Source organism: Balaenoptera physalus, assembly GCF_965194825.1.
Source record: "Balaenoptera physalus genome assembly, chromosome: 15".
NCBI classification, from domain to species: domain Eukaryota; kingdom Metazoa; phylum Chordata; class Mammalia; order Artiodactyla; family Balaenopteridae; genus Balaenoptera; species Balaenoptera physalus.
The window spans coordinates 84,390,988-84,417,680 of NC_138894.1; the positions used below are offsets into that span (position 1 = coordinate 84,390,988).

Genomic DNA, 26,693 nt, shown 5'->3' on the forward strand with positions numbered 1-26,693 from the left:
ACCTCTTCAGAGTTGGTGAGAGAATTAAAGAGCCGACAGCATAATAAAAAAATATTAGCGGGCAGGGGAGTCTGGGGAGAAAAGACTGAGCTATCAAGGTTTGTATTAAGGGACACCTAACGTCCTCGTGGCGAGGTTAAGAAAATACTAGAAGAAGCTGGCCCCTGCCTACCAATCCAGCACACATCCCAATGTTCATGCAGAATAAATGGCGTAGAAACCTCTGCTCAGCCTGTGGGAGGAGACTGGCCTTTGTGCAAATCAGGGAGGGAAGGGGAGTCCGGCCATCGCATTGACCACCTTCTGCACCATCTTTCAGATGAGGCATGCAGTCATACCGCATCACTCGCTGAGATGCTGCCCCATGCGGGGTCACTCGTCGTGTAGACGCTGCCTTTGTGCAGCTGAGGGAAAAGTGCTTCTTGGCCCCTGCAGCACGATACGTATTTATATTCACATGTGCCTGTTGTGGGAGCAGGGCTGGCAGATCACCATGATCAGGGTGAGCAGAGACTAAACTACTGACTTTGGAGGGGAGCCAGAGGCAATCTGGGTGAGGGGAAGGATACGGGGATGGAAACTTCCACTTGCCTCTCCATGGTCTCCTCCATCCTGTTCCTCCCAAAGGCAGTGCTAGAGGGCGCTATTCCCTCTTCTGCAGCTGCCTGGGAGTCCCGCTACAGCCTTGTTGAGGTACCAGCGGCCTTCATCTTTGTAATCTGGTCAAAAATGTTGGGTATGTCTTTTCAGCATCTGCTAACAAGCTTATCCTTAAGGGCGGAAGTGGGGAAAAGGGAGGAAAAATGCTCAACTCTACTAAGTTCCGCATAAGAGGAGTCACAGGTGAAAAACTATGAGATATCAGACTTGTTTCTTGGTTTTGGATGCTCTTCCGGGTAGATTCCCACTTTATTGCTCCTCACAGAAGTTAGGATTGGGCCAGAGCTAGAATAATACACAAGGGCCAAGACTGAATTACACGTCCTAGAGGGCAGGGGCCTTCTCATTGATCACTGTTATATTTAGCTTGCCATGGCTGTTTCGTAAGCATTTGTGTGGGAGGACTCGGTGGTGGGGTATTACACTCCTGGGTCTCTTCTCTCCTTGGAAGGGATCACAAGAATTAACCTTGCCGAAGACAGACTCTCGAGGGTACCTAGTGAGAAATCAGTGGTCTCGAACTTCACGGAGCCCATCCACCAGAGCTCCATCAGTAGATGAGTCCAGAAGCAAGAACACAAGTCTTAAGGTAGAGATGGGAATGAAAGGGAGGAGTACATGCCAGAATAATAATAATAATAATAACATAGATTGATGCTTTCCATGTGCCAGGCCCTGTTCCATGTACTTTATATCTTTTAGCTAACTTAGCCCTCACAGACCCCCACCCCCATCAATCCCCAGAGTAAGAAAACCAAAACACAGAGTAACTTGCCTAAGATTTCATACTAGTAATGCTCATAGAGCTAGATTAAAACCTAGGATCTCTAGGTCTATAAACTGCACATTGAATGATTAAACTCCATGGTTTCTCCTTCCTTCCTTCACACATTCAAAAACTATTCATTGAGTACCCAAGACTCAGAAGAGGGGGTGAAAATGTCAACAAAGCAGATAAATTGTTGAAGAGTATTAGGTTGTGTGACGCTTTGAGCCCTTAACTAGGCCTAGTCACATAAGAAGAAAAAGTTTGTTGTGAGAATTAGTTTTTGGACGCAGAGTGTGACACAGGCCCAGACACCGGGAGAACCAATCCATCTGTCTCTGTGAGGACTGGCTCAATAACCTAACCAAGAGCATGTCCTTTGAAACACGTGAAATAATCACAAAAACTGGAACAACATATGGATGCTTAATAATCTATCTCATACCTTAGTGAAGGAGTCCTTTCTCTAGAATGACTAGAACCAGTTCCTATTTAGGAAGATGATTCTCTCCAATTGAGCTTCACTGGCACAAGAAGCTCTGAAGGTGATGGGGAGACACTTGATTCTCCAGCCTACTGACCTTCCCAGCACTCACTGCATTAATCACAGAGCAAATGTGGAGACAGATGCCCCTGAGGTGCTTTGCAGAGCCTTCTGGTGAGAACTTCTGGTCTAGCTGCTCATCAAGTTAACTGGAGGTCACAGATGGAGGCAGTGGCAAGCAAGGTCCCTTCCTCAAGCCCTCTGTCCTATCTGAAGGTCTCTGACTGAGCAGGTATATGTGAAGAAAGTGACAGAACTTTGCAAACTATGTGCCAGCTACCTAGGGGCAAGGAAAAGGACCTCTACCCTATCTACTCCAAAAGAAAAAAAAAAGTGCGAGGTGCTGATGGAACAACTGGGGGGAAATGAAAGCAGTCTGTCTCTGTGTCCATGTAACATAAATGTCTAATATATGGAGCCTTGAAACCTCTGAGCCCCTTTAAGCCCTACTTAAAGGAGCTGAGATGAACCAGGATCCACCTAAGAGCTAGGAATGGAACACAGAGAAGGGGGACAGCTCCTCGACTCCAGCTGGGCAGGGATGAGGACGGGGACCCTAGGCGGGCATCTAACTCAGAAGCCCACTTTCTTGCTCCAGCCCCCCAGTACCTCCACGACCTCCCGGACTTCATCCACCTCCCCTAGCCATCAAGAGTCGCCAAAGCCGCTGTCAGCGCAGCCCTCGCCACCCACACCAACCATTGCGCTCGACTCACGTTCTTCCACGACCCCGGAGGTCCAGCTCCAGACCGGGTCCTGGCGCAGCACCAAGATGGCTGAGAATTCCGACGCCTGGTCTCCCGGCCTGGGGCGGGAAATCCGAGAGTCCCGGTACCCACGAGAGTCGCGAGACTCGCGAGATTCCAGGGATACGCACCAGCGGGAATATCCGCGCACGCCCCCCACTGAATGGAAATCCTATGCCCAGCGCAGGGCTCTCTACCCGTCACAGCTGGATCAAGACTGTATGCCTGACCTGGTCAGGCAGCGAGAGGAAGAGGAGGACGAGGACGATGCCTACTGGGCATCCGTGAGAACACTGTACGAGAAGACACCGAGCTGCTCGCGCCCCAGGCCGGTGAGCAGGGCCCGCCTCCCCTGGTACCCGGGTTGCCGCTCCACGCAGCCCGGCGGCCGAACCTCTCTCAGCCTCCCTCCTCTCCATGGTACAGGGAAGTTCACCCCGCCCCCTGCTTCTCCTCCCTAAACCTACCCTTGGCTGTCTCCAGCACCCAGTCCTCCAAGCCGGGACCCAACTGTTTCCTTCCCACCCTGCCCTGGGATGAGGCCCATTCCTGATCCCTTCAGGTCTGTGTGACTCGTCCTCCTGTCGGTGCCCCTCTCTGCAGCCCAAACCCAAGCATGCCATCACCATCGCTGTGTCATCCCGTGCGCTCTTCAACATGGTGGACGGCCGGAAAATCTACAAGGAAGAGGGTCTGGAAAAGTACATGGAGTATCAGCTTTCCAATGAGAATGTCGTCCTGGCCCCAGGGCCGGCCTTCCGCTTTGTCAAGGTACTCTGCAAAGCTGTCTTTGGCCCTCCCGGACTCTGGATGGCAGGGAAGGACTCATGCTAATCCCTGGGATCTCATCCAGCTTTCCTTATAATTCCTAGTCCACACTTGTCATTCTTGCCTTTTTTAAGTCTACCCCAGGTCAGTTTATATTTTAACAGAAGCTTCCACACTGTTGAGGGAGGGACTGCAGCCCTAGATTTGGCATGTTGAGCTTCCCTAAGTGGAGTCCAAATCCTGAGACCTGTAACAGAAACTTTTGTTCTCTCCATAGAAGGAGCAGTAACCAGAAGCAATAATGAGTTTACAATCCAAGCAGTAGAAATAAAACACCCCATTCAAATGACCTTAAATTCACTTTAGCTGCTCTTGCCCCAAACACAGCATATTAAGAAAGTCAAGATGCTCTTGGCACTTAGGGGCATGACTTTAATAGAGAAAGTAAGGTTCTTGGAACTTACAGTGAAATGTACAGCACTTATAGCTCTGACCCCCTATATAACTTATACAAATATTACACAATAACATCATAACCAGGCAGAAACAAATGACACCACGTGTTGTAAGTAGAAAGTAGTTATGAGGCATAGTGGAAGCATGAGAGGAAACCACAAACCTATTCTAGAGACTCATGTTTTAAAAAATATACAAAATGCTCACTTTGGCAGCACATGTGCTAAAATTGGAACAACACAGGGACTATTAGCATGGCCTCTGCACAAGGATAACATGAAAATTCTTGAAGCAGCCTATACTTTTCACAATAAAAAATAATCATCAGATGATCAAGAAAGGCAGGTTTTATGAATCAAAAACAAAAATAGACAAACCATAAAACGGTTAGCCTGAGCCTATCTATGTACTTCACAGAAATAATTCTAGTAAACCAAATGTTGTAACAATTTTCAACAAACATTACCCATCTTTCAGTAAACATTAACTGAAGTCCTATGTATGCGAGGCTGAAAATACTGACATGAATGGCATAACCCTGCCTTAGATGAGCCACAGTCTCTCAGTGAAGAGTCTTCAGGGCTTGAATCGGACACCTATGGGATCCCTTCTCTCCAGACCCCCAATGCCCACTTTGCCTGGCCCTCTTTACACACATTTGTGTTTGTAACCTTCAGGCACTGCAGCATGTCAATGCTAGACTCCGTGAGCTGTATCCTGATGAACAGGACTTATTTGATATTGTTCTGATGACTAATAACCATGCCCAAGTGGGAGTGCGGCTTATAAACAGCGTCAATCACTATGGTAAGTAAAATAAATACCGTGTGGAAGAACAGCTCGCTGCTCTGGAAGAGAGAAGCCATGTTATTTTGCTCACTGTGGCCTAACTAATGCAGTGTCTGATAGTGACACCCCCTTCTGCATGAGGAATGTTTATTTGCCTATGTCAGAACAAGAGAGGCCATGTTCATTTTTAACTTCAGCACAGAGTTGGGCCCAAAGCTCTGGACTTAACTTGTCAAGTGTGAATTTCAAAGTCTTAATCCCAGGTCCTGCAATATATTTCTCTGTTTTATGTTTTTCACTTCTGAACTTGACTTCAAGGAGCCGTCAACCCAGGGCTTTCTCTGTGCGATCAGACTTCTTGCTCACCACAGATGCATGTTAAAGGTTTAAAGGTTTTTACCTTTCCTTTCCACTCTTAACATCTGACTCTCCCCGGCTGCTCTCTCCACACATCAAATTCATACTCATGCCAGCAAAACTGTCTTTATTCCTTTACAGGGAAAATTGGTTTGACACTAGTCTCTTCATAGCATTTCCATTAGTGTGTTGGTGACTTTAAGGGGAGGTCCTCATTTTTCCTCTTATGAATTTACCTGCCTTCTTATGTGGGGACCTTTAGCCCACTTTCTAAGTGACATATCCAGTCTTAAGGGTATGTCAAGTCAAAATAAGGTTTAAATTTGGCATATTTAACTTCTAGGCTTAAATTAGCATATTTACAAATAATCACTATCTATTACAAGTTATAAGTTTTATATTATATTATCCTAATTATAAGGCCAACATCTTACTGATACACAGCTGAAAATATGTTTACCTTTCAAAAACGCAGTCTTCATAGTATTATGCTATGAAAAGAGAGAATGTATATAAAAGCTTTAGCGGAGATGAGTGGTGTAATCACTCAATAAAGGACAGCTATTATTTTTATAAAACAGCCTTATTTGATTTAGTAGGTGATTTAAGTCTATCTGTCCCTCACCACACTAAGCCTATTGAGCTTAGTAGCATGAGGAATTCTAGTTATTTACATACTAATTCTGTTAAGGAACAGATAAAGCCCAATCTTGCGCAGCCTTGCTCATGGAATAACAACTTTTCACCTGAAGAGTTAGTTATTTACCTTCTCTCGGTGCTGAAGGCAATTTGTATCTCCCTTTGCTATGGTCTTTTCTATATTATAATTATCTGTTTACATGCCTGGCTCCTTAGTGAATTGTGATTTCCTAAAGGAATCCTAGGTCAAAAGGTATAAGCTGCTTAAAAGCTATCGATACTTTTATCAATAAAAATCAAATTACTTTCTAGACAGCTTGTACCAATTTATACTTTCATCCATAGTGTATGTAAGTGCCTATTTTACAAACCTCTCACCAACATCTAGTGGGGTTTTTTAACTGTTGTTGATTTGAAAGGCATTTAATGGTATATTAATGTTAGTCTGCTAATGATTGCATTTAACATTTCAAGTCAAGAGAGACAATTTCAGACCTTTTGTTGTTGTTTTGGGGAAACAGTTTAAATGCTATCACTACTTGCTATTACTATTGTATTGTTACTAAAGAAATACTAAAATGGTACGTAAAAACAGGGCCACATCTTAACTGGCCCTCTCAACAAATGAGGATGCTGTAGCTAAAGGAAAAGTGCACTGTTCTAGTCTAGACAAGAGTCAATGTGAAGCACTGGGCTTAGACAGTCTTTATGTCTCAGTTTCCTTTTCTGTAATGAGGATAATAATGCCTGCCGTAACAGCTGTGTGAGAGTAAACTGGCATGGCCTATCTGGATATACTTCATAAACTATCATGCACCATTATATAAAATAGCTGAGACATGTTTCAATATTGGTACTACAAAGGTAGTTCTAAAACTTCAGTAGGCACTCATTTATTCCTAAGGTAACTTTCACTTGCATTTCCAGTAAGTATAGTGTCTTTAGTCTCTGACATAACAAAGTCTTTCTTGCCTGATAATAGGATTACTAATTGACCGCTTCTGTCTGACTGGTGGAAAAAGCCCCATTGGCTATTTGAAGGCATATCTTACCAACTTGTATCTTTCTGCGGATTCTGAAAAAGTACAAGAAGCAATACAAGAAGGTATTACTTGGTTTCCTCTCTCTAGTTGATAAAGAGGTCCGCACTAGTGTTTCATTCCATTGGCCTTCACATATGATTATGTGGTTTACGTCGTTGTTGGGGTTTTCTGCTAAGGTGTTTCCACAAGTGGCAGCCCTTAAGTTTGTCTTTTAGAGTTTTCACCTTCATGGAGGTGGACATCTTCAGTGATTATCCTACACCCATTTTACATTTTCCCATCCCTTATAGAAATGGAGGCAGTACAAAGACAACTGTTTTGAGATGTGTGGTTGTGAAGAAGAGTTGTGTCGTCAGGTAATAGCGAGAGAGGAAATTCGAGGTCTGGGAAGAATTTTTCTTTTTTTTTAAATAGACACAAAAACATATGGTCCTAAGAAGAGTATTAATTAATTCCAACGGTCTTCCAGGGATCGCCTCTGCAACAATGTTTGATGGAGCCAAAGACATGGCTTACTGTGACACACAGCTCCGTGTGGCCTTTGATGGGGATGCCGTCCTCTTTTCTGACGAGTCTGACCATATTACCAAGGAGCACGGGCTGGACAAATTCTTTCAACATGAAGCACTATTTGAGAATAAGCCTCTTGCTCAGGTAGGTTCAATGAGCTCTAATTAATTTTGATCTACTTATTTTCCAACATACCAATATAAATATTTCTTCATTGTGATGACTTTTAAATTTTTTTAGGCAGGCCACTCCTCACTTCTTATCCTTCATAGTTTTCTCCCCTTGTTTCATGAACTCCTTATTTTAAAGCATCTGCTGCCAACTTTTTTTTTAATTTTAGCGTTCTTTTATCTATCCTTTTGGAAATGTTTCTATGATCTTCTCATGAGAAAAAGTTCATCTCCTCCAAATTATGAGTAACAGAGGTAATACGGCTTACCAACTAGCCATTTCTACATAATAGTTCTCAAAATAGTAAGGTTATTTCCAATAGGTCAGTAAACATTTGTTGAACCTCTCTGTCCATACCCTTAAACTCCATAAAGGTAGCACTTAATTGAGAAAAATCTGCAAAACTGAGAGTTTAAACTAAATCGAATAATGAGCCCCAAGCAAGTACAAAGTATGAACAATTAAAATTTTAGGTTTGTTGGAATCAATCCATGAACCGAAGTGTTAAAAGTCATGGTCTGAAATGAACAAAACCTGCACTTCTGAACCAAAGGAGATTTGAACATCAAAGTATTCTCCAAAATGAATATGAAATAATGGATAATTCAGTTTTAATCTATGAATCTTACCTAGGCCTTTTTTTTAAATTGGCCTTTTTTTCTCAGCTCTTCTTGAACTTAAGATCTTAAATATTGTTAGTTTTATTACATTTATAAAAGTAGGAAGAGACTAATTGAAAGATGAAAGTTTCACTAACTTACCTCACATTACAGCAAGTGATATTTAAATTCTGTGTGTTTTTGTGTGAGTATGTTTAACTTCACAGCCCCTTCCTAAATAGCTTCTTTAGAAGCCTTGAGCTCATGTCAAAAAGTTGTTCAGTGTTAACAAAGTTTACTATTGAGAGGAAAACCCTTGTTATATTTTACATAAGTCTGCTTTGCTGAAATTTAGAGCCCATTGTACATTAGCCTTTAAGCATTATTAAAATGTTCAAGATCTCTAAAAAAGAGCACTTAAAAAAAAAAAAAAAACTTCAAAACAAGAATTATTTCAAGATAATCTTAAAATACCATTTTTTTCATCTCAGGGAAAGAATCCAAATTTCTTTTAGATTCTGTACTTATCAGTTCTTTTCTCCATATTTTAAATCATTTTTCCCATTAAACAACTGAAATTGTGAAGTTCAACACTAGTTATTGCAGGAATACCCAATGAATTTTTACTAAGCATACTTGTTTTCCTCATGTGGTCCTTCTGACAGTGGAAAAATATGGTATTTTTCACATAGAAAGGGTAGCTTTCCTATAAAGACCAGGCTTTGCCAGATGTTTCCACTGAAGAGAAGGAAGTTATGAGATATGATTCCTAACCAAGGCTTTCAACTATGTTGGTCATGGGGCTTATGGTTTCATCATGACAATATCCCAACTGTCTCCAGTGGAGGAGATCTGAGAGTCACCAGCAAATGGGACAGCTGGACGGGATTAATTTAGCCACTCTCATTGTAGCTTATAAAGCCTCCAATGTGGTACCATGACAAGTAATGGACGTCTCCTGATTTGATCTCTCTCATTTCACCATTCTGGGATAGTGATCTCCGTGTGTGTGTGTGTGTGTGTGTGTGTGTGTGTTTTAATCAGAATTGTTGAGGTATACTTTATATGTAGTATAATTCATCATTTTTAGTGCACAGTTCTGAGAGTTTTGACAAACATACATGTACAGTCGTGAAACCACGATCAAACTCAAAATACTCACAAAATTCCCTTGTGTTTCTTTGTCATCATCCTAGCCCCCTATCCTCAGGATCTGTCAAACACTAATCTGATTTCTGTCCCTATAGTTTTGCCTTTTCCAGGTGTCATATAAATGGAACCTCATAGGATGCAATCTTTTGAATCTGCCTTATTTTACTTAGAATGATGCATTTGAGATTCATCCGTGTCATTCCCTGTATCAGTAGTGCATTCCTTCTTACTGCTGAGTGGTAGTCTGTTCTATGGATGTACCACATTATTTTATACATTTACCTATTGGAGGATATTTAGGTCATTTCTAGTTTTTGGCATTTATAAATAAAACTACTTTAAGCATTTGCATACAGGGTTCTGTGTAAACACAAAAATCTCATTTCTCATGGGTAAATACCTCGGAGTAGGATTGCTAGGTCACAGGATAAGTATACGTTTAACTTTACAGATAGTGCCAAACTATTTCCCAAAGTGGTCACACCACTTTGCATTTCCAATGAAAGATTTTTTGCTCTGCATCCTTGCCAGTATTTGGTAATGTCAGTTGTTTTTCATTTGTTTGTTTGTTTTAAGCTGTTCTGGTGGTTACATAATTGTATCTCATTGTGGTTTTAATTTGCATTACCCTAATGACAGATGATATTGAACACTTTATCAAGTGCTTATTTGCCATCATATGTATTTTTTGGCAAAAATATCTGTTCAAATCTCTTGCTCATGTGAATTGGGTTGTTTTTTATTTCATTATTGAGATTTGAAAGTTCTTTGTATTACAATTCTGGATACAAGTCCTTTATCATATATTTGTTTTCCAAATATTTTCTCTCAGTGTGTCCTTGTCTTTTCACTCTTTTAATATTTTTCAGTGTCCTTCAGTGAGCAGAAACTTATAATTTTAATGAAATTCAATTTATCTATTTGTTCTTCCATGAATTGTGCTTGTTATGTCATATCTAAGAAATCTTTGCGAACCCAAGGCAAAAATTTCCTCCTATGTTTCTGAATCGAAGTTTTTAGAATTTTATGGGGTTTTTTTTTTTTAGAATTATTACCTGTTTGAGTTGATGCATTTGTGCAAAGTATTAAGGTTCATTTTTACTACTTATGGATATATCTTAATTGTTTCAGCACGATTTGTGGAAAAGACTGGCTTTCTTTTCCTTTAACATAGGTATCTATCCTTTTGCCAATATCACACTGTCTTGATTATCATAGTTTTATAGTCAGACTTGAGATCTGGTGGCAGGAGTCCTCCAAATTTGTGATTTTTCAAAATTCTTTTGACATTCTGATTCCTTTGCATTTGCATATAAGTTTAAAACTTAGCTTGTCCATTTCTGGAAAAAAATCCTGCTGAAATTTTTATTGTGATTATGTTGAATTTATAGCTTAATCTTGGCAGAATAGATATTTTAACAATATCAAGTTTTTCAGCCTATGGCCATAGTATATCTCTCCATTTATTTAGGTTATATTTAATTTCTTTCATCAGTGTTTTGTAGGTTTCAGCATATAGCTATCACACAAAGTTTATTAGATTCATACCTAAATATTTCATAACTTTTGATGCTATTATAAGTGATACTTTAAAATTTTTAATTTCTAATTTGTTTATTGCAAATACACAGAACCACAATTTATTTTTGTATATTGACTTTGTATCCTGCAACTTTGTTAAAATTACTTGTTAGTCATAATAACATTTTTGTAGATGATTTAAGGTTTTCTACATAGACAGTGTGGACTGTGAATAAAAACTTGTTTCCATTCTGTATGTCCTTTATCTTTCCTGCTTTATTACCCTTGCTGGTACATTCAGTACAATGTTCAATAAGCATTATGAGACTGGACTTCCTTGCCTTATTCCCTGATCTTAGAGGGAGATCATTCAGTCTTTGACTCTTAAGTATATTATCTACAGGTTTTTTGCAAGATGTCCTTTGTCAGGTTAAGGGAGTTACCTTCTATTCCTGTTTTGTTTTAGAGTTTTATAATAAATCCATGTTGAATTTTGTCATATGTCTTTCCTGTATCTATTGAGAAAAACATGTGGCTTCTCTAGTCTGTTGAAATATAAATTATATTGATGAATTGCATTGCTGGTATAAATTCAACTTGGTTATGTTGTATTATCCTTTTTATATTATATATTGCTGGATCCAATCTGTTAAAATTTAGTTAAAAAATTTTTTTTGCCATTATGTTCTTGAGTGTTCTTTTTTTGTAATATATTATAGAGTAATGCTGACCTTATAAAATGAGGTGGGTAGTATTTTCTCCCTGTCTATTTTCTGGAAGACTTTGTGTAGAGTTGGTATTATTTCTTCTTTAAATATATGGTAGAATTCTCCAGAGAAGCCATCTGGGCTTGGACTTTTCTATTTAGAATGCTTTTAACTAAGAGTTCAATTATTTTTGATAGATACAGAACTACTATGCAGATTTTCCCTTTCTTCTCTTTCCTCTTCTGGCAGTTTATGAGTTTGTGTCTTTCAAGGAATCTGTCCATTTCAGTTAAGTCACTGAATTAACGAGCATAAATATTTTCTCATATTTTACTATTATGATTTTACTATTTTTAGGAACTTTAGTGATGTATCCCTTTTCATTCCTGTTATTAGTAATATTTGCCTTCTCTCTTTTCTTCCCCCCTTGTGGTCAATCATGCTAGGCTTTAACAATTTTATTTATCTTTTTAATATCCAGCTCTTCCTAAGTTTTTAAAGGTGATTTGAGGCTTCTTTTCTATAATAAACATTTAACACTGTAAAATTTCCTCTAAATGCTACTATAGTTGCATCCTATAAATTTAGATAGGTGGTTTGTAATTTTTATTCAATTCAAAGTACTTTTTAATTCCCTGTAACTTTATCTATGAGTTATGAGTTATTTATAAGTGGGTTATTTAATTGTGAAATTAAATTTGGAATTTTGGATACCTTTCTGTTATTAATTCCAAGTAGAATTCTACTGTAGTCAGATAATATGTTTTCTATGATTTCAACTGTTGAAATTTGTTGAGGATTATTTTATACCCAGAATAAATGGTCTATCTTGGTAAATGTTTCTTGTCTACTTGAAAAGAATGTTTATCCTGCTGTTTTGGGGTTGAATATTCAATAAATGTCAATTAGATTAGGTAAGTTAATAGTATATTATTCAGGTCATATTGCCTAGGTGTTTAATATTGTCAGTGATTTTCTTTCTATTTCTTCTATCCACTATTGAGGCAGCATTGAAGACTTCAAGTATAATTGAGGATTAATCTGTTACTCCTTTCAATTATATAATTTTTGCGTCATGTATTTCTAATTTCTGTTGTTTGGTGCCCAAATATTTAAGATTATTATATCTTCTTGGCAAATTAATACCTTTTCATTATGCAATGCCCCTCTCTCTGATATTCATACAGCCATTCTAGCTTTTTTTTCTTTTTTGGACTGATGTTTGTATGGTACAACTTTTCTATGTTTTTACTTTTAACCATTTATGTTTTTACATATAAAATATCTCCATATTTAAATTGGTTTTCTTGTAGATATTACATAGTTTCTGTTGTTTTTCTGTACAATCTGACGATCGCTGTGTTTTAATTGCTGTTTTTAGATCTTATTTATCTATTTATTTATTTATTTGCAAGTTGACTAAGTTTTATTATAATCAAATTCTTTCTTTACAATTGGTTTACTCTTTTAATTAATTTTTATTGGAGTCTAGTTGCTTTACAATGTTGTGTTACCTTCTACTGCACAGCGAAATGAATCAGCCATACATACATACATCCCCTCCATTTAGGACACTACAGTGCATTAAGTAGAGTTCCCTGTGCTATCCAGTATGTTCCCATCAGTTGTCTATTTTATACATAGTATAGATCATTTATCTTTAATGTGATTATTACTTTGGTTGGATTAAAATCTACCATCTTCTTTTTCTATTTGTTTCATCTTTAATTAACTTTAGTTTCTTTTTCCTTTTATTATTTTTGCTTTTGAATTTATTGTGTAGATTGTATGCTTTTAGGATTCCATTTTATCTCTACTATTGATTTATTACTCATTTTAGATTTTACAGTGGTTACCATAGGATTTACAATATACAACATTAATTAATCACAGTCTACTTTCAACAATATTATGCCACATCATGTACAGTGTAAGAACCTTACAACAGTATACTCTCAATTCCTCCCTCCCATGTTTTGTGATATTGGCATACATTTTACTTTCACCTATACTATAAACTCATAATACCTTGCTACTATTGTTTATTTGGGTAGTCAATTATCTTTAAAGTGAATAAGGAAAAAACAAAAATATGTCTTTTGCATTCATCTTCATTTTAACCATTCCAAGAATCTTCATTTCTTTGTGTAGATCTAGGTTTCTCCCTGGTATCTTATTCCTTGTGACAGAAGACCATCTTTTTACATTTCACATAGAATCGATATGCTGTTACCAAAGGCTCTTAGTTTGTTTGTTTTTTTTTTTGCCTGAAAAACTCTTTACTCTCCTTCTTTTTTGAAAAATATTTTATTTTGACTGGCTATAGCTTTCTGCATTTACCCTATTTTTATTTCAGCACTTTAAAGCTACCCATTCATTGTCTTCTGACTTGCATAAATCCTGAAAACAAATTGTTTGAGATTCTTATCTTTGGTCCTTTGTAAATAATGTGTCTATTTTTCTCTGGCTGCCTTTAAGATTTTCTATATTTCTTTGTGTTTCAGCAGTTTGAATATGGTGTGTGTATATGTATTCCACAGTATTTCAATGCCCTGTTCTTTTTTTCCCCACTATTTTTTCCCTTTATTTTCAGCTTGAGTAATTTCTACTGACCTATCTTCAAGTTCACTGATTCTTTTCTCAGCTATGTTGGCTCTATTAATGAACCCATTAGAAGCATTCTTCATTTCTGTACCACAATTTTTATTTCTAACATTTCCATTCAACCTTTATCTTTTCCATCTCTTTGTTGAAATTACTAGTCTACTCATGTATGTCCATCCACCTTTTAATAGTTGTTAAGATATTAATCAGAGTTATTTTCAATTTCCTCTCTTACATTTATGACATCTAGATCATCACTGAGTCTTCTGTTAATTACTTTCTCTTGAAAGTTAATTGCTCTTTTAATTTATTTTTATTGTAGTCTCATAAATCTTTGATTAATTTCTAATCATAGTTTGTAGAGAGTATAGGCTCTGGTTAATAGTATTTTTGCCTGGTAATAGGCATGGCTCCTCTTCCGCTAGCAATTAGTGTGATTGATTGAATCACCAAATCAGGCATTCAACTAGGTAAGCATTTTGTTGCTGCTACTGTTACCTTCATTTCATCACAGGCTTCACATTCCTCTGGTAGGATACTGAAGGGTTTTTCATAACATTCCTTTTCCATTTTCAGCTGTAGGCCTTCTCTTTGTGTCCATGCCTCATGGGTGGCCTCCACATTGTTACCCTTCTCCCAACTGTTATTGTTTGTTTCTGCCAGATCAGGTGGTGATGTGAGAGGAAGAGACATTCTCTGTTGTCCCAGATTAGTCTAAATCTAAGTGTGTACCCGCCTAGGTTTTAGGGATGAAGTTATATCATTGATCTCACCTTTCTCCCAGTGATAGGAGTGGTATCTAATGGTCTGGGTCTCCTGCCCCTCTCCCAAGGGTGGAGGATTTTTCCTTCCCCTTCCCCCATAGCAGTAGATCTTTACCTGTTCCCTGGGGGTAACAGTGTTTGAAGCCGTTCTTCCAACAGTTTAATACTTTTGTCCCCTAGGAAGTATGGGACAAGGTAGATCTTTAGTCTTTTCTCACAGTGGCAGCTGCTCCTCTCCTCCACGTCTGCATCACCAAGGACTGTATTCTTTCCTTTTCCACCCTGTCTGCAGTCCTTCTCATAAGAAACTAGTGAAATCCATAGGGAAAAAATAAGCCTGGAAAACAGTGTGCATTTCTTGTGTCTGTGGCTTCCAGGGCTTCTATGTTCTCTCCTTAGCCCATACCTGTCCTTTTCCAATTTGTTTTTAAAAATTACCTGAATTTTTCATACCTGCTTCTATGGCATCTGGTATATCTTCCTTTAGTGCTCTGCCAAAGATGTGCCAGTTCTTGAATTCCATCTGTCCTTGAAGATTTTTCCGTAATTTTTTCCCTTAGGTTTCATGTTAGTTAGTTGCCCTGCTACCTCAGCTCTTTCATGGGCTCAAGAAAAATTATGATATTTCAGATTATCTGGCTTTTTCTTGTTGTTAGGATAGGAGTAACAGTCTTTCCAGCTTTCTATATCCAAGGCAATCCAAATGTTCTAAATCATAGAACTCCTCAAAAAGGTATTTTCAAGTAACTTTCCTTCATGTTTCTATATTTTTTCTTGATAAATTACATACTTACACTGCTGTACAAATATATAAACTGTTAAACATACCCCAAAATAGAAGAAAGAAAGAATGATATGGGTACCTGGTTTGAACATGGCATATAAACTGACCAAGCCCTATTTATTCTCTTTGAAAATTACTCAAAAGCATCAGGGAGAGCCGTGTTCCTCTGTGTTTCAAAATTAAACTGTGAGCAGGGTAGCTTCTGCCAACAGTCACTACCCCACACTTTGTTTCTGTGGCCAAAAAAATAATAACAATAATATAATATGTTATAGTTTTTTTACCTATGTGACTTTTTGTTTTTTTCTAATATGTGCAGCCTTAGACAAAGCAACATTAAACAAATGATCACATAGATAAGCCATGTTTGTGGAAAATGGTTTCCATGACAGCAGAGAAGAAAGGAGCTTCTGAATTGTGAAAACAAGTCAATATTAAAATACTATCCATGACCTTTCCCCAGAATCTCTCTAATTTTTCCGAGGAAAACTAATCTTCTTCAGAGATAAGTAATAAAAAGAGAACTAGCACAGAACATATGCAAAGATACTATGAGAAAAAGGCAGACACAGAAGAGCAAAATCTAATAACAGACGAAGAACTCTCACTAGAAACAGTTGCCAAAGTATAGGTAAAAACTGTGACTAATCATTTACTTAAAAGAAAGTTGGGTCATAAAGTGGAAATCCCCAAAATCAGGGAAGAGATGATAAAATGTTAAATGGTAGAACTCTGGAAATGAGCAAATAGAAAAACAATATTTTAGAGAGAAAAATGACAGAAATAGGTCATAGGTAAAGAAAATCCAACATATGCAAAATTAGAATACCTGAAGAAAACACTGAAATTATGTTATGGGGGGAGGAGGATAGGGTTGTGTGTGGTAAATATAAAGATGCAAACTTGTATCAAAATATAAGGCAAGAAAACATCCTGAATTATCAGAATATTTTAATGGATACATTAAACTATTAAAGGTTAAAAACTAAAGGCCACATTATACTGTAGGGAAATAGAAGAGAATGATCATCACTGAGACATGCCCTAGTAATATTATTTGACTTCAAAAATAAAGAAATAATTCTTTGGGCACCCTGCACACACAAGTGGGGAAAAGAAAATCAAGCTGTCCTGAGTCTTCTCCACAGCAGCACTCAGTAGCAAAACACAGTGGAGCCCTACTTATAAGATCACGTGGAGAGGAAATATAAATCACAGATTCTATATCCAGTCAAAAGCTCATTCAAGTAAAAAGGAAACAGATCAACAGTTAAGAACATAGTATATTCTCAGGGATTATTATTTCCATAAGATATTCTTGAGAAAACTAATACAAGAGGACACATTTTGGCCAATATGTAGGTGACTACAAACACACAAAGGCACAAGTGGGCATAGAATATATTTAACCATAGATCTAAAACTAAAACAACTGCAGGGATTAGAGTGACAGAAAAGAACGCACATATTATATGCCCTAACAATGTAGAAATTATTTAACTATTAAAAACTGGAAAAATATGGAAGAAAAAGTTATAAGGAAGAGTAGGTATACTGATATCTTCAGTTACAATAGCTGATCAAAAGATAAAATGTAAAGCTGAGAGATAGAAATGTAAGAATCTTTAATAATTCAAATGCAAACACTGAGAAAGATGAAACAGTTAAAATCAAATGATTGAAGAAAAAATAGAGGATAAGAGAGAGGTGAAAAAGTACCCTAATTTCATTATTTTTCATTATAAAAAATAATAGATCCTGGATTTAAAAAAGTAGAGGACTGAGGGTACTATAAAAAGTTATAAAGGTAACCAATAGAAGGAAATAATACAAACCTTCCTAAATGTTAGAAGAAACACACATACACACATGTTCAAATAAAAAAGACACTCAGTGAACAATCTTTTGAAATCTTTAAACACGAAAAATGAAATACAAATTGTAATACAGAACCATTATCACATATATTTGTGATATCGATAAATAGAAATGGCCTAAAACTCAGCTTTTGTGTTAAAAATTAAGACTTTCAGATTGTATCACTTAGCAAAATCCAATTCTATGTTCTATACTAGAGGTACAGCTAAAAGTAAGTGTTCAGAAAGGTTGAAGATAAAAGTGTGAAGATATATAAAGTAATTGTAAATATAGAGAAGACTGGATTCAAGCCAAGAAGGAATTGAACAAGATAAAAAAGTACACTTTATAATGTTAAAATGTGCAATTCACAAAAAGTACATCAAAAGAGTAGTGCTTTTGCTGATTAACTGAGCTTTCAGAGTATCCCATTTGCCATGGATAGTTTACGTCTGTTGCCCTGGTTCAACTTTTTATGGAAGCTTCTTTCACTCTTAAAATATCTGTGTTTAGATGATAAATTATATGGCCATCCTATGTTTTACTCTAGGAATGCAAGGATGGTTCCATACAAGGAAATATAGTCACATAAATGCAAGGAGTTTCAGCATTGTATCACTGGTCTATACTGCATGTTTCATGCAGTATTGTAAGTTCTTATAAACATCTGCTTTTTTAGCGTTCACTTCCTTTGGCTCACTGGATGACAGCTGTGACATATGTTCCTTTTACAGGGTCCCTTGAAAGGCTTTCTGGAAGATTTAGGCAGACTGCAAAAGAAGTTTTATGCCAAAGACGAACGGTTATGTTGCCCTATCAGGACCTACCTGGTTACAGCTAGGAGTGCAGCCAGTTCAGGCGCCCGCGTGCTGAAAACCCTTCGCCGCTGGGGTCTAGAGATAGACGAAGCTCTTTTCCTTGCTGGAGCCCCCAAAGGTCCCATCTTGGTGAAGATAAGGCCCCACATCTTCTTTGATGACCACATGTTCCACATTGAAGGGGCACAGAAATTTGGCACCATCACAGCTCATGTACCTTATGGAATTAATCAAAAAGAGAACAATTAGGGATGGGAAGGGGAAATAAAGCAGTGAGTCTGGTATTACAGAAGCCACATCTTGTGGATCTCTAGGGCAATTAGAGTAGATTAGACCTCAGAACTTTGTTCATTTGGAAAGGTTTTCTCTTGAGTTTTTAAAAACATTTTGAACTCTCAAGTTACCTTCAAGCTACTTCTCTTGGAGCTGTCAATGCTGTTGATGACATTGCAACTACCTCTGTGTGTAAGTCATAATGATGACTCTTTAGAATAAGTTTAGAACTTGAATCCTTGAATGCTTAAAGGACTTTGTCAGAAGCCTACTTAGTTGTACAAAGCATTGCTCATTTATGGATGTTGGTAGCTAGAATGAATCATTACCCATCATCATTATAGAATAGTGGGTCTTCTTCACAAGTGAAAAGAGAAGGGTTAAGTACACTCTTGAAAACTGGAGCTTTTTAGTCTGTTGCCTCTGTGAACAGCCTTTTAATCAATGCAAAAATGAAAATACCACTCTACCTGCATGAGTATACCAATTTTGACATTGCTTATTCAGAAATAAAGCAGTTATTCGTACAGGTTACTTTCATCTAAGATGAGCTCCAGACAGAACCTCCTGGAAGGGTTCTTTGAAGCTTATTTCCTGGGTTCATTGCCTCTGGACTACAAGGCTTCATATTTGAAGTCTCTGGCTTTGGGCCCAGCAGGTAGGTCCAATGTTTATATGGGGAAAAAAAGCCTTGGCTACCACTTCAAAATGTGACATGAATTAAGTGTAGTATCCTAGCCTTCATTGTTATCATTCTGTTGTGATTTTTGTTTTGTTTTCAAAAAAAACATTGATTGGTTATTAACCATAATCTACCACATTAGGAACAACAAGCTGGTTATTTTCAGATGTTACCTCATTTTCTCATCAAACCAAACTTTCGTGACATAATATCAATATTATTACCTTCCTTTTTTTTAATCAATGAAGAACCTAAAATTCAAAAAGATTAAGTAGCTTGTCCAAGGATGTGCAGGTAATAAATGGTAGGACTAAGATTCAAATTTAGATCTCACTTCAAAAGCTATATGCTGTCTATCTTCTCTTCCTCACACCCTCTCTTGCTCCTTCTAGCCTCATCTCCATCTCTACCCCACCCACATATACATATTCCACCCCAGTTCTAGTTAAAGCATACCACTGCTGACACACATCTTTTGATCTGCTTCCTAATTTGATGTAAGGCAGTCCAAAATATATCAGTCATGACACTTACTGAGTACCTACTGTTTTCTACGCATTCCCCAAGATAAAGGCCACATGAGAGACTCAGACATAATCCCATCCTTTAACAATCCCTTAGAAGAAGTCAAATGTGCAAGCTCAAATAGCCAACACGAGAGGGCTGTTTGTCCTCAGTGCCAAGTGAGGGTCACACACAAGGCTGAAGCAGAAATCTGTATGGGCTGGAAGTGGTCAGGAAATGTAGGGAACGGAGGTGGGCTTTGCAGGACAGGAAAGATGTGCACAGATAGAAAGGAAGAGAGAGGAAACGTGCTCCCGGCTCAGTGAGTGTGAGAGGCAGCTTCAAGTTACAGATAGGATGGCATAAAGGCCCACCCCCTCATGATTTCTGTTCCTGGTGCCTTGCCTAATCCTCAGGGACAGTGCTCGTCCCACCTCTGAGCTCCATTCTCAGCACTCATAAGAAACCTTCTTCTGGCATTCTACCCCTTGGCTCTTTGTACTATGCCTTTTTGTTGCATGTTATATCCTTCCCAAATACAAGGGAGTGGAGGAGAGTTTATCAAAATCATCTAGGGAGTTTATTTCAAACTACAGAAGTTGTGTGTCTCTTCTCTTGTCCTGAAGATTCTAGAATGGGGGCTGGGGCAGGAGAGGTCTCTGGACCAGACAGTAAGCACCCTGAGGGCAGAAATGGTGCCCTATTTCTTCGTGACTCTCACAGGGCACAGGGCCTGGCATATATTGGATGGGTGAGTAGATGAACGTATGACGACTTAAGAGTAGCTTGGTCTAAAGTTTGAAGTTTGCAGCTTGAAGATGGATCCCTGTGGCAATAACCCCTGACATTTCTGAAGCATTTTACAGTGTAAAAAGCACTTTCCCTTCCTTGTTACATTTAATATTCTCCGGGAGGGAATGGGGAAGACACTTGTGAATGAGCCTGCTCAGAAGTCTATGTGTACAGTAAGTGCACGCTTTTCCCAGTGTATCTCTACCACTGTCAAATAAGACCGTTTGAGAATGCCTTTTTATATATGGGTCAAGGCCACAATGGTCTAACATTCTCAAACCGGGGTCCCCAGATCACCTGCATCAGAATCACCTGGGAACTTGTTAGAAATGCACATTCTCAGGTTACATTTTGGACTCTAATGAACTTGAAACTGGGCCCTGAAATTTCTGTTTTTACAGGTCCTGCAGCTGATTCCAATGCGACGCTAAAGTCTGAGAACCACTGGCCCACTCTATTTCTAACTGATTCATGTTGCTAAGTTCTTAGCGTCAGCTGTGGGAAAAAAGAGCCTCTCCTCAGACTTCAGTTCGGCAGGAACCATTGTCCAGAGGATGAAGGTAAACTGAACTGAGGGTTAACAAGTCCCAGGCGCCCTTAACGGAAAACACACTAAGCCAGCCCCGAAGTGTGGGATTTGTAAAGCAGCCTATAAAGAGACTTGTAAATTCAAAGTAGTCATTAGGCATTTCCACGGGGAAGGCCACCACCGCTCTGGGGTTTCCATGGGTAGGGACCTCAGGAGCCTGAAAACCCGGGGCCGTGCTCACCCTTCTCTCTCTCAGGCTGGGAGCCGGCTCCGCCGAGGAGCCACGCAGAGCGCTGTCCTCTAATAACCAATCAGGTGCCCTCGGAAGGGGGACTACAAGCCCCAGCATGCCCCACGCCGCCGTCAGGGGACGACAGGCCGCGCCCCAGCGTTCTTTGCGTACAGGTGGCGCGCTCAGACCCGGCGCCCGGCGACCCCGGAAGTCCCGCGCAGGGGCAGGTGGGCCCTGGGCCCGGGCGGCCATGGCAGTGGCTACCGTGGCGGCGTTACTGGCCGCACTGGGTGGGGCCCTGTGGCTGGCGGCCCGGCGTTTCGTGGGGCCCAGCGTCCAGCGGCTGCACCGAGGCGGGGACTCCGGCCTCATGCACGGGAAGACAGTGCTGATAACGGGTGCGAACAGCGGCCTGGGCCGCGCCACAGCCGCCGAGCTGCTGCGCTTGGGGGCGCGAGTGATCATGGGCTGCCGGGACCGCACGCGCGCCGAGGAGGCGGCGGGTCAGCTCCGCAGCGAGATCTGCCAGGCTGGGGGCCCCGAATTGGGGCCTGACTCCGGCGGGGCCGGCGAGCTTGTCGTCAAGGAGTTGGACCTCGCCTCGCTGCGCTCCGTGCGCTCCTTCTGTCAGGAGGTGCTCCAGGTGTGGGGCTCTGGGAACCTGCCGGAGATCGGGGACTGGCTAGGGGCTTCGGCGGGCGAGGCGGGGCCTGGAGGGTCGGGGGCTGAGCCAGGGAGGGAACCGCCCACAGTCGAGGGGGTGTGACCTTGGGAATGATTCGGGCGGCTTGGGAATTGAAGGCTGGAAAAATTGGTAGGGCAGTCTTCTGTCTTCCAAGAATGTTGAGAAAGAAAATGGGCCCAAGAGGAAAATAAGCGAGTTTCTGAACATTTCCTCTTGCCGTGTGAGAACAGCTCAGGAGGAGATCCGCCAGGTTCCTGGATTGTTTTTCCTGTGTCCAAAGTGAATGTGCACCAAGCCATCTCTCTAAGAGCCTGAGAGCACATAGGGGAAGTTGCTAGACAAGGACCTTGGAGCAATTTTTCCCCCTCTGCTAGGGTAGGAAGTTTAGCTTTCTGCCACCAGTGAACTCATGAGCAGTATCCTTAACCATACTCTGGCCTAACTTCCAAATAGACTGGAGCTTGGAATGCTAGTGGTCATGTGCTCTAAATGGGGACAGAAATAAAAATCATATAATACCTAGCACTTATTGAAAGTTTCCTGTGTGCCGGGAGCTGTTCCAAGCATTTCAGATATATTTTTTTTAATTTTTAATGAAATTAAAGTGACTTTGACTGCTCTTGTCATCCAGTCTTCACAGTAACCCTGTGAGGTAGGCACTGTTATCCCCATTTTACAACGTAAGGCCACTAAGGCATAGGTAGGCTAAGTAATTTGCCCACGATCTGTCTCTAGAGCCCTTGCTTTTAACCCCTATACAGTACTTCTGCTGCCTGCAGTGAGGTAGAGGATTTCTTTGTTTAGATAGTAGATATTACACTGAAATGGATGTCCTCTGCTGAAATTGAGGTAGAAGGGTTCCCTGCAGAGGTGACTTGCAAGAGGGCATTCAGAAGAGTGATGTTTAAAATTAGCTGGCATAGAAAAGGAGCCTATATGAAAAGGAGTTTCCTGAGTCTAGAGCAGAAGTTCCCAAACTTTCTAATTTTTTCATGATGCCCTTAGGCCAAAACAAATATCTAACAGCTTACTCATTAAGTAATTAGATCCAAACAACTTAATAAGTATTTATGTAACAACTTAGTAGCTGTTTGAAAAAAAAAATACACAGCATAGATGAAAGAAAAAAATATTTTTATTTCATTTTTCAATAACCATAATTATTATAACCATAAGTATACTAATGGGAAATGTGCATCTGTTGTTCACTGGACCAGCTTGTCAAACTTGGAATCAGACTGAACATTGCCACCCTCATTTCTGTTCTATGTTGATTTTTAACATTGTACTTGCACTTTATTGCAGCAACTACTAAACACTCAGCTTTGCAAAGGTAGGACATCATCAAAAGGAATATAGCACAATAAAATGTTGAAGATGTAAACCACTTGGAGCTTGGTAGTTTTCGAGATGTTGAGCAGAGTATCATTTTGTTTCCCTTGAAAATTTAAAATACTCCAAATCACCCTGAGAGTTTCCTTATGACTCTCTAGGACAACTCGATGCACAGTTGGGGAGCTATTGCAGATCCAGAGAGTTTTGGTTTGCTTTGCCTTTATGACCAGTATTTCATTATCAGGTTTAGAAATAAGAAGTAATAGTGTACAAGAGGTGTTGGGAGAATCAAAAGTGGATCTTCCTATTCATTAAAAATGTAGATGGGGCTGGGTATACTTATTCCTTGATACCTATGGTTTCTCACTACTTTGGCCACTTGACAGAACCAATTAAAAGTTAAGGAGATAAAGAGATAACTAAGTTGTCCTTGCTTCTAAGTATGTATTAAGTTCCTTCCTGGCTCTGAAGTTCAGTAGTTCAGTGACTATAACCAGAATTTAAAAAAAAAAAAAAAAGGAAGTGTAAATTTCCCACAGGTTGGTATTCTTGGTATTTATGTCATTTATCTTCTAGAATTTAAAAAACAGTAAATGATACAGTCTTAAAATAACACAAGCCCAACAAAGAATGATGGCTCAGAAATGATTAATACAGGAAACTCTTCCAAAGGATTACTGAAAAGAACACTCCTTTCTTTCCCCCACGGGTGAACTTTTGCCTTCTTTTTGAAGTTGACTATTGGAAAAGCAAAAGGTGCTGAGACAGACAGAATGAGAAATAGTTAATCCACTGACAGGTAGGCTTTGATAACAGTTGTGAAATTTAACACATTTTTCTTTTCACCTACATTTGGCAAAAGGGCCAGTGATATTTGAAATTTGACCTCAGATTTATTTAATTGTGGGTCATCACTGTGTCTTTACACCTGGAACACGTTGTACATTTCTTTTTCTCTGCCCATCAAAAGAGACAGAGGAGCCAGAAAGGGACAAGGGAAAGCCAACTTACATGAAGTAAAGAATGAAAAGACTTCCCTTTGAGGACAGTCTAAATTTTAGGACTTTAATCTGGGAAGATGCAGGAGGATATGGTCAAAGTGCGAAAATTCTGACTGTATAGATCTCTAAGCTGGGGGCTCCTCGAAGCTTGAAAGAGGTAGATTTCATATAGGGAAAAAAGAACTGTGAATTCTAGAGTCGTAATAGAGGTTAAAGGTGTTTGCTGGGCAGACCTCCTCTGTTAAGTCTCCTTTGCTGATTATTGTGAGACTTAGTATGTATGATTCATGGTTTTGTTTTTGATATGTTTATACTACCTGTTTAATATTTTTCTTAATGTTTCTTTGATTTATTCATGATGTTCTCTCCAGTCTTAATTTGCATCCCTCACCCTCTCTATTGCTTATCCCATTTTTAAGGAAACAACTTGGAGTTGCTCCATTCCCATGGTGACATTTATTCTTAGAAAATTACAGAATAAAACAATCCTAACTTGCCCCTGGTGTTGATACTAGTAGCTCTGGGAATAAACAATGCTGACCTGTCTTCTGCTGTAGTTCCACTCTCTAGCTCACATTGACTGTCTAGCTATGGTTTGAAAATCCCAATTAGAAAAGCAGTCTAGCTTACTAATTAAGAATAGGGCCATTGGTGTCAGATTTCAACTTCAGGTTTTTGTTTGCCACTTAGGAGCCCTGTGATTCTGGACAAATCACCTAACTCTGGTGCTTCAGTTTGCTTATAGAGTTGTTGAGAGTAGATGAGATAACATGAAAAGCACCAGGTCAGGCATGCAAGTCATTGTTGTCGTCTTCTTTTCTCTCAATTGTTGAAAACTCATAGAGGTGTTTTTTAGAATTTTTGTAGTTTGCAGGAATTGTTTAAAATTTTATTTTAGGCACATTTAAGACCTGTGTTCATAACTCTGCCATTCTCTTTTTGCCATTTGAAGGAAGAGCCTAGACTGGATGTTTTGATCAACAATGCAGGCATCTTCCAGTGCCCGTATATGAAGACTGAAGATGGGTTTGAGATGCAGTTTGGAGTGAACCATCTGGGGCACTTCCTACTCACCAATCTTCTCCTTGGACTCCTTAAAAGTTCAGCTCCCAGCAGGATTGTGGTAGTTTCCTCCAAACTTTATAAATACGGAGACATCAACTTTGAAGATTTGAACAGTGAACAAAACTATAATAAAAGCTTCTGTTATAGTCGGAGCAAACTGGCTAACATCCTTTTTACCAGAGAACTAGCCCGCCGCTTAGAAGGCACAAACGTCACTGTCAATGTGTTACACCCTGGCGTGGTGCGGACCAACCTTGGCAGGCACATACACATCCCACTGTTAGTCAAACCACTTTTCAATTTGGTGTCATGGGCTTTTTTCAAAACTCCACTAGAAGGTGCCCAGACTTCGATTTATTTAGCCTCTTCCCCTGAGGTAGAAGGTGTGTCAGGAAAGTACTTTGGGGACTGTAAAGAGGAAGAACTATTGCCCAAAGCTATGGATGAATCTGTTGCAGGAAAACTCTGGGATGTCAGTGAAGTAATGGTTGGCATATTAAAGTAGGAACAAGGAATGGAAGAGAGCTGTTTGTAAGACTGGATGTCAGCTCTATCGTTTTGTTTTGTTTTGTTTTGTTTTGGCTACTCCACGTGGCTTGCGGGATCTTAGTTCCCCAACCAGAGATCTAACCCGGGCTCCCAGCAGTGGAAGCATGGAGTCCTAACCACTGGACCGCCAGGGAATTCCCTGGATGTCAGCTCTATCTTTGATCGGGAATGGTGTGGCTTGGGCACTTGCTACTTGAAAACGCAATTTTGGTTTTATCATAGTACTGCTAAGAGGTACATAGAGATATTTTGAAGTTACTAAAATGTTATTTTTTGGAGAACATAAAATTTCAGAAAAGATGTTTTAAATATATATAATAAGCATATCAATGATTATAATGAGTGATATGGTTATAGTATATTTTAAAATTATAATTGAACAAGCATGGATTACAAATATTAAAGAATTCAGGTACTTGAAATAGATACTTTGAGAAGTTTTCAAATATCTTTGAGTTTTATGGTATGTTTAAAGTGTTAAATGTTTTAATGACAATACTGGCTGTTGTGGGGAAATAATATGCATGGTGTGAATGCACAATTCTTACTTGGAATAAATTTACTGATGCAAATTCTTAATTGTGTATTCCTTTAGAAGTTTCTCTGAAATTAGTCCTTTATCATCTCATTAGCCTCTACTCATCTTGGTATGCCCAGTGCCTTTTCTTCCCACATATCTTGCACACTGCTTTAAGAAGTAATATTTCTAAAACCCAAATCTGTGTCACAGTGTCATGTCCCTGCTTAAAAACTTGTGGTGGTTTCCAGTTGCCCATAACTGGGTTTCCAGC

At 39.3% G+C, this 26,693-nt stretch overlaps 2 protein-coding genes and 1 long non-coding RNA gene across 4 annotated transcripts in view; 2 read left to right on the forward strand and 1 right to left on the reverse strand.

Moving 5' to 3' along the window:
• Window positions 1-18,392, reverse strand: part of LOC309643626 — a 397,818-nt gene extending 379,426 nt beyond the window's left edge. Inside the window, exon 1 of the long non-coding RNA XR_014253908.1 lies at window positions 18,265-18,392. This is a non-coding gene — a long non-coding RNA (uncharacterized lncRNA). The remainder of the gene's footprint in view (window positions 1-18,264) is intronic.
• Window positions 1-21,269, forward strand: part of LOC309643624 (cytosolic 5'-nucleotidase 1B-like) — a 37,346-nt gene extending 16,077 nt beyond the window's left edge. Inside the window, 9 exon segments of the mRNA XM_082426458.1 lie at window positions 1-6; window positions 320-502; window positions 1,112-1,249; window positions 2,569-3,048; window positions 3,320-3,487; window positions 4,618-4,747; window positions 6,708-6,830; window positions 7,238-7,422; window positions 18,172-21,269. Coding sequence (XP_082282584.1) covers window positions 1-6; window positions 320-502; window positions 1,112-1,249; window positions 2,569-3,048; window positions 3,320-3,487; window positions 4,618-4,747; window positions 6,708-6,830; window positions 7,238-7,422; window positions 18,172-18,504 — 1,746 coding nt within the window. The 3' untranslated portion in view covers window positions 18,505-21,269.
• A 119-nt stretch (window positions 21,270-21,388) lies between these two features.
• RDH14 (retinol dehydrogenase 14) lies at window positions 21,389-26,477 on the forward strand. 2 transcript variants are annotated; one of them, XM_082426442.1, is made up of 2 exons: window positions 21,389-21,901; window positions 25,241-26,477. In XM_082426442.1, the coding sequence occupies exons 1-2, from the start codon at window positions 21,518-21,520 to the stop codon at window positions 25,856-25,858; spliced, it is 1,002 nt and encodes a 333-aa protein (XP_082282568.1). In that variant the 5' UTR covers window positions 21,389-21,517; the 3' UTR covers window positions 25,859-26,477. The 2 variants fall into 2 exon arrangements, with proteins under 2 accessions (XP_082282568.1, XP_082282567.1); XM_082426441.1 differs by having other exon boundaries at window positions 21,390-21,910.
• The last annotated feature ends 216 nt before the right edge of the window (window positions 26,478-26,693 follow it).